This window comes from Anopheles aquasalis, chromosome 2, assembly GCF_943734665.1.
Source record: "Anopheles aquasalis chromosome 2, idAnoAquaMG_Q_19, whole genome shotgun sequence".
NCBI lineage: Eukaryota > Metazoa > Arthropoda > Insecta > Diptera > Culicidae > Anopheles > Anopheles aquasalis.
Genome location: NC_064877.1, coordinates 42,460,909 through 42,467,500, shown reverse-complemented (window position 1 = coordinate 42,467,500; position 6,592 = coordinate 42,460,909). Strand labels below are relative to the sequence as shown.

General features: G+C 46.5%; 1 protein-coding gene across 1 annotated transcript in view; it reads right to left on the bottom strand.

Annotated features, from left to right (window-relative positions):
- Positions 1–5,965, bottom strand: part of LOC126574995 (zinc finger protein rotund-like) — a 24,535-nt gene extending 18,570 nt beyond the window's left edge. Inside the window, exons 1-2 of the mRNA XM_050235464.1 lie at positions 5,480–5,965; positions 4,625–5,206 (exon numbers count right to left, since the gene is read on the bottom strand). Coding sequence (XP_050091421.1) covers positions 4,625–5,206; positions 5,480–5,962 — 1,065 coding nt within the window. The 5' untranslated portion in view covers positions 5,963–5,965. The remainder of the gene's footprint in view (positions 1–4,624; positions 5,207–5,479) is intronic.
- Between the last annotated feature and the right edge of the window lie 627 nt (positions 5,966–6,592).

The following is a 6,592-nucleotide window of genomic DNA, read 5'->3' as shown; positions in this document are numbered from 1 at the left end:
AACGGCACCAGCCACTGGCCGCACGCACACACACATACGCACGTATGCGCCTCATTTCGCATTGGCCAAATGTACATTAAATGATTTACTTCCCCGTGGACCACGGAAGCCGATGTCAAAGCAACGCGACGACGCGAGGACGGCGATGGCTACTGCGAATCCCGCGGGAAACGCAATCAGCGCGTGTTTTGAAGAGGAATTAACGTGACCGGGATGCAACCGAGGGACGGGTGCCCAGGGAGGTGGTCCTCTATTTGGTGAGCCTCGGTTCCGAAATTCGTAGTTTTAATTAGATTTTTTTGCCAAAAGTAGAGGACCAAGCGTGGTACCCCCTCCATCGGTAGCGTGCTGGCGAATGAATCGGAATAATGGAAAGCGATAAAATAGGGAGAGAGGCGGAGAACGCTAGGGAAAATGGCAGTGGTACTAGGAGCAGCATTTGGGGATACTTATTGTTAGAAGCATAATTTTTGAACGAAAAAAATATATGGTTTTGGGACCTCTTTTAATGATATCTTTGGAGATTGGTGTTTAATCGTTAAATGTGTTCGCATACTTTCAACTCCTTCATTTAAGCTTCAGTACCATCCGATAAGTACCATCTTATTTGAAGAAGCTAAATGCAATTGAGCTGTTGCAGTGAAATTATTTGAAAAAGATTGAAATAGACACGAATGAAGCGCCTTGCAGCAAGCGACAGTTCCCAGGCGCCGGTCTTGGACTTACAAATTATATCATCATCGCGGGGTTCGGTTTTTGTGTAAGCTCGCGAGTCCGCGTCACTCTGTTAGCTACAAATATTTGAATTTAATCATGAAAAATGGAGATCCATTTTTCTCTCTTTGTTACCCATGGGATCATGTTATGCTACGGTCAGCCCGGCGGCTGCCGGTACCATCACCGTCATCGGTCGTCGCTCGGTGTTCGGGGTTCTTGGGGGGAGGAAGAAAAATTGTAATGAATCTCGGCCCCCAACCGCTCTCTCTCTCTTCTTTCCCTCCCCGAAGCCATAAATCATTAGGTGAAGCAAATTTTGGAATCAAAAGCAAAGCATCGCACAACCAACGGGTATGCAAAAATCTCACTCAATAATCCTCGTGCTTCACTGCGGCGCTCTGGTCGCCGGGGGGGCACGGGTGCCTCGGTGCACACCTATGTGATCATCACGCAGACATCACATGCGTTACGGTGTATCGCGGTGTATGTAAATGTGGTACGAGCTACCACAAACAAAACATCAGAACACTAAACAAAAAACCAAAAAGCCAACATTCGAACCATGTACCATCACTAGCCGATGGTCAGTAGTTGATGTAACTCTAGATACCATTGATGGTTCAATGCTGACGCTAGTGGATACGAGTCACGTTGCCATTCGACACACGTCTAATGGATGTGTTGTGCCGTACGGATTGGAGGTGTACCGACGGTTTTGCTAACTTTCACCATGAGCGAACTGGGAAAGAAGCTTTGTTCATTGCGTGTTTCGCATCGGCTGCATTCTTTTGAGAATTACATTTATGGAACTGTGCAATGGACTGGAGAGAATTCATTGCAAGAGCAGCCACGAATATCTTCAGTTTTGGCAATTGCTTTTTTTCTGTTTTTGTTCAGTAAATTTGATTAGATAAAAATCTTTTGCATTTTTCTAACTATAAAGTATGTAGAGTAAGGTGGGGCAAAAGTGCGACCTTAGTGGATTTTGATTTTTATTAAAAAAACGAATTAAGTTACAATTGAAACAAAAACATTGATTTATCCAACAACTATTTACCTCTCTACTCTAAAAGTATCAGCTCAATCAAGTGACAATTTAATGGTTAAAATTCATAATTCCCAGCTAACCTTCGAATCGCACTTTTGCCCCACCAGTGGGGCAAAAATGCGAATGTCGTGGGGCAAAAGTGCGATCCTTTAAAATGCAGCAGTTATTCACGAATTCATGTGTGCAGTTTCAGTGTTTTTCAATCTTTGCTCTTTCCTTAGTTCTTTGTGATTCATTGAACTATTTTTTTACGTTTACTGGATCTGTTTCACTGTTTTTCTGCTTACTCTTTAGACTTCTCTTTAGATTTTAGATCTAATATTTCCTTGAATGGCGCGCTGATAATAACTTCAGATCGCTGGTGTCATTCCCGTCTTTGCTGTGGCTCCTCTCGTTTCGGCAGAGCCTAATTGTTGCAAAGGATACAAGATCCGACTGCTCCATGGATATCGGTACGGTTGAAGTTGAAGTGCTCTGTGGGCACATTTTCTCAAGAAATTCCAGGACATTTCGAAGAGAAATTAAGAGCGGTTTATGCTTCTCTCAGCAGTCAGCATGTTAATTGGAAGCATAAAAAGATGTCCAATAGGCAGATGCAATATGAAGATCCAATATGAAGATGTTGAATTTGGAGGAGCAGTAGAATTAGTTATCGAATGAGTGTGGCATATGCGAATCAATATTCAATGGCTGGTTATCAGTTTTTGATGTTTTCGTTTTACAGGTGTCTGATTATTTGATATTTTCACGAATTCTGTCAATGAAAACAATGAACCAATGAAAAAAACATGAATGCATGATTTTTCTGATTCGCACTTTTGCCCCACTATGGATTTTAGGGCTTTACACCAAATAACTCAAGATAATACACTAACACTTTTACGAAAACTATTACTTTGTTTACCAAAACGCGTTTACCGCGCTTTAGAATATTACAATATTTAAACGAAAAACAAACTTTACCACATTTCTCTGAGCACTAGCATTCTGCAAAGCAGTGTTAACGTGTGAAAATGAGTTATCTAATGCTTTACTAATCCATGTATAAGTTGCAAATTTTACGGCACTCTGTGCTCCAAAAACCTCAAATCGCACTTTTGCCCCACTCGCACTTTTACCCCACCTTACTCTACTAGTAGCAATAAACTTGATGTTAGACTTTAAACAAGAGAACAGTCGTTATTCTTGGCGGATCAAAGAGATGAAATTAAGAATTGTTCCATTCTCACTGCGATGCAATTACTCCTTACTATAAACGCACGAAGCTTGTTCCATCTTCCTTGTACTACACAAAACAACCCATACACCCACTTCCGTGGAAAGCAAATGCCACAATCACGCAAACAAGAATGAAATGTGAAATCAAGAACGATGGACCAGCAGAATCCTTGTGGATTCCGGTTGTTGCCGCAAAGTTTGCTAGCATTGTTATTCTTTGTGTATCTCTCCGGCGTTTGTATGTGTGCGAAAGAAGTGCATCAGTGTGTGTATTCAAAGCCAACTGCTCTTTTTGCTGCCGGGGGGTGATGAAGCTCGGGTGCTCAGGAGTTTTCCGTAGCGATGGAGACGCATGGTATTGCATTTTTCGAAAAGGATTTTTCTCCCATTTCCATGAATGAAATTTAATTTGTCACGCCATCAATGAGACTAGCGAAAGAGAGAGAGAGAGAGTATAAAATAAACAAAGAGAAAGAGTGAGCGAGAAATTCAAGCGTGTTTTTTTATGCTAAGGACAAACAAAACAACACCAACTCCGTGGCACTGTTTGCTGGTGGTTCATCCTCATCGGGCCAACATCACCTTCAATACCGCGATGAATCGTGAGGTTAACCAACACATTCGGGGCCAAAACTCATCCCATCCACGACCAGCGAGCACCGGGGAGCGACAGCAGCTGGCGTGCAAATGGAGGTAATAAAAAGCATAACATTCCTGACCCACCGCAAGAAGCCGCCGGTTAGGGACGGCGATTCATCTCAAGTCTCGGCACCCCAACTCTCCCTCCCACCTCATGGTGGGTGGTGGTGGAAGGTGGACAAGAAATGTGCAAGAACAAGTATGTTTGTGGTTGGGAATGGTAAGAAATTTTGAGAGAGAGAGCGAAATATAGACGGCAAGAGAGAGAGAGAGAGAGAGAGAGAAAGAAGGAAAGAGAGAAAATAAAGTACGAGATACGAACGTAGAATGTGAGTTTTCTTTTTGCCGGAACGTGCACTGCTATGGTCGCGATGCTTTTGTTTTCCTCTCTTTTGTCCCCCCTTTGCCAGGATCCGGATCGAGCGGCCATTTCTTCATGCCAGGCACTTTCGTACCTCACCGTTACCCCCCGTGGTCTTGGCCCTCGCACACACATTCACAGGGCATTGGAAGATGGAAAAACAGCGAACAGAGTGAAATTGTTGTACATATTTTTCCGGCTTCTGATTTACTTTCCTGCTTCTAAGTCAAAGCTGAGGTCGAACCAAGGGGAAGTTGGTGATGCTTTTATGTAGCGTAGGAACATGTTCACAACAAACACATGCGCATGTCGTGACCGGAGTGGTGTGAGTATGTGTGTTACTTTAAAAAGACTTATCCATCCATGGCGGCAGGATGATGCTTTCTGTTAGCTTTCTTATCGTTCGTGGTATGTGTGGTTCCGTTCCAGAAAGTATGGAGGGCACTGGTTTTCACCAAAAAGGACAACGAACGAAGGCCTTTCGCTACAGTAAACGCTACGCTATCGTAAAACCACTTTCAGTTCCAGCTCACGAGTGGTCAACAATTTAATAATCCAAAGGCACCACGGGGCATCGATGTGTTGAAGTATTCAAAAGAGAAGGGGTCGACCGGTGTCGACATGTCAATCAAAGAACTCACCTCCACCGGTCCATTCCACATGTAGTGCATACCGACGGCGGCGGCCGCCGTTGGATCGTGGTGCGGGTTGGAGGTCATGTGCTCGGCCATTACCGCGCTCATCCAGTGCACGAGGCCCTGGGTCGGGTTCTGACCTTGCACACCGCCCGGTACCGGCATCTGGTTGAAGTTGGAAATGGCGGCGGCAGCGGCAGTCGCCGTGGTGCTGCTGGAATCGGGCGTAGCACCCTCGTTGCCGTTACCCAGCCCGGACGAGATCGAGGGCGATGGTGGCTGGCCACCACAGTTCACCGCTCGACACTTGCTGTCCTCTGGATGGCCGTGTCGACAGTTGGCGGCTGCGGCGGCCGCAATGGCGGCACTGCTCGCTGCCGCCGCTGTCAGGCTCGATTGAGTGGCCGAGCCACCGACTTGCGCGTGCGCCGGATGATGCGACAGGTGGGAATGATGATGATGATGATGGTGGTGCGGATGATGCGGATGATGAAGGTGCGAGGTGGCTCCGTGATGGTTGTTGTTGCTTTTGCTGTAATCGTTGTTGTTGGTGGTCTCCGACAGCCACGGGAATGCGTTCGATGGTTTCTGCAAACAAAGAGAAGGCGAGAGAGAGAGAGAGAGAGAGAGCGAGAGATAATGTTAGTTGTGATTGTGAATCGGAGTGCAAACGAAACAGAGCAACGAAACAAAGAAATATAAACAGTTCATTTAATGAATCGAATCCAAACTACATTCGCGATTGCCGAAACTGACCTCAACCACCTGGCCAGTATCTTTCACTTCAACATCACGATCGGGTGGCACTTTTGTGCTGGCTGGTGATAACGATTGATCTCGTCGTTCCCCAGGAGAACCTACAAACGTTATGCCTCGCGAACTGTGAGCCACCTCGCCGGTAGAATCTTGCTGTGCTGGTGAGCCAACTGTCGAAAGGTCTTCTGCCTTTTCTTCGTGACAAGAGTGCGGACTATTCGCCTCCGTCAAAGCATCACCAGCGATTGATTGGTGCTTCTTTAGTAGCGACGTGGCCGAAGCGACGAAGAGATTTTTGTAGAAATGTGCCGGAAAGAGGAACGGAGACTTTGGCGCCATTTTGCACGGTTCGTGCTCTTCCTCTTCCTCTTCATCGTCATCAACGTATGCAGGCGAGTCTTTCCTGTCTCCTATCCGTGACTGCCGGTGCTGCTGCGCATCCGAATCATCCTCTAAAGGCTCCGATTTGCTGAAGAATGAGCTTCCATGGCGAATGGTGGAACATTGGAACATCATCTCGCCGGATTCCGAGGGTGCTAGAGGGCGATTAAACAGATCGTCCTTGATGCGTAGTTTCAATGGCGTCATTTGTGTGGCGAGAGATTTTCCTCTCTGTTATCACAATCACAACACACGCCGCACAGGATCCGTTTTCTCACGCAATGCCCCACTTTGTGCCTTCGAGTGAAGCATCTCATTGACCATCATCATTATCACATCTCACCGTGAGCACTGTTGCTCACTCCAAAGCAGGCCACGCTTTTCTCGTCGCGCTTTTCTTCGTTGCGGCCTTCTGCGACCCAACATCAACAAGCACCGAGTGGCCGATGCCGGTTGCAAATGTGAATGCCACCAGAAGATGAAATAAATGCAAAAAAACACAAACACGACGACGAAAGCGGCCCGGAAATACAGAACAAAACTACCACGAGGCACGAGAACTTTCACTTTTCCGGTCACTTTTACCGCGTGTTATCCGAGGGGCCAACGGCAAACTATTAGAAACACTCGCACCACCGCCCCTCAACCAGACACCAGCAGAGCAGCGGCCGCGTTCTGGTTCTGTGCGAGGAGTTTCCTTCTTTTTTCTTCCCTTTTCTCTTTATATTGCTTGCTGCCGTTATCCAGAGGCCAGGACCGAGGAACGGAGGGTTGCGGGAGGTGCAAAGTTGTTCAAAACTTTCGCCTCATTCACGGTCGACTCCACGCACCCACGGT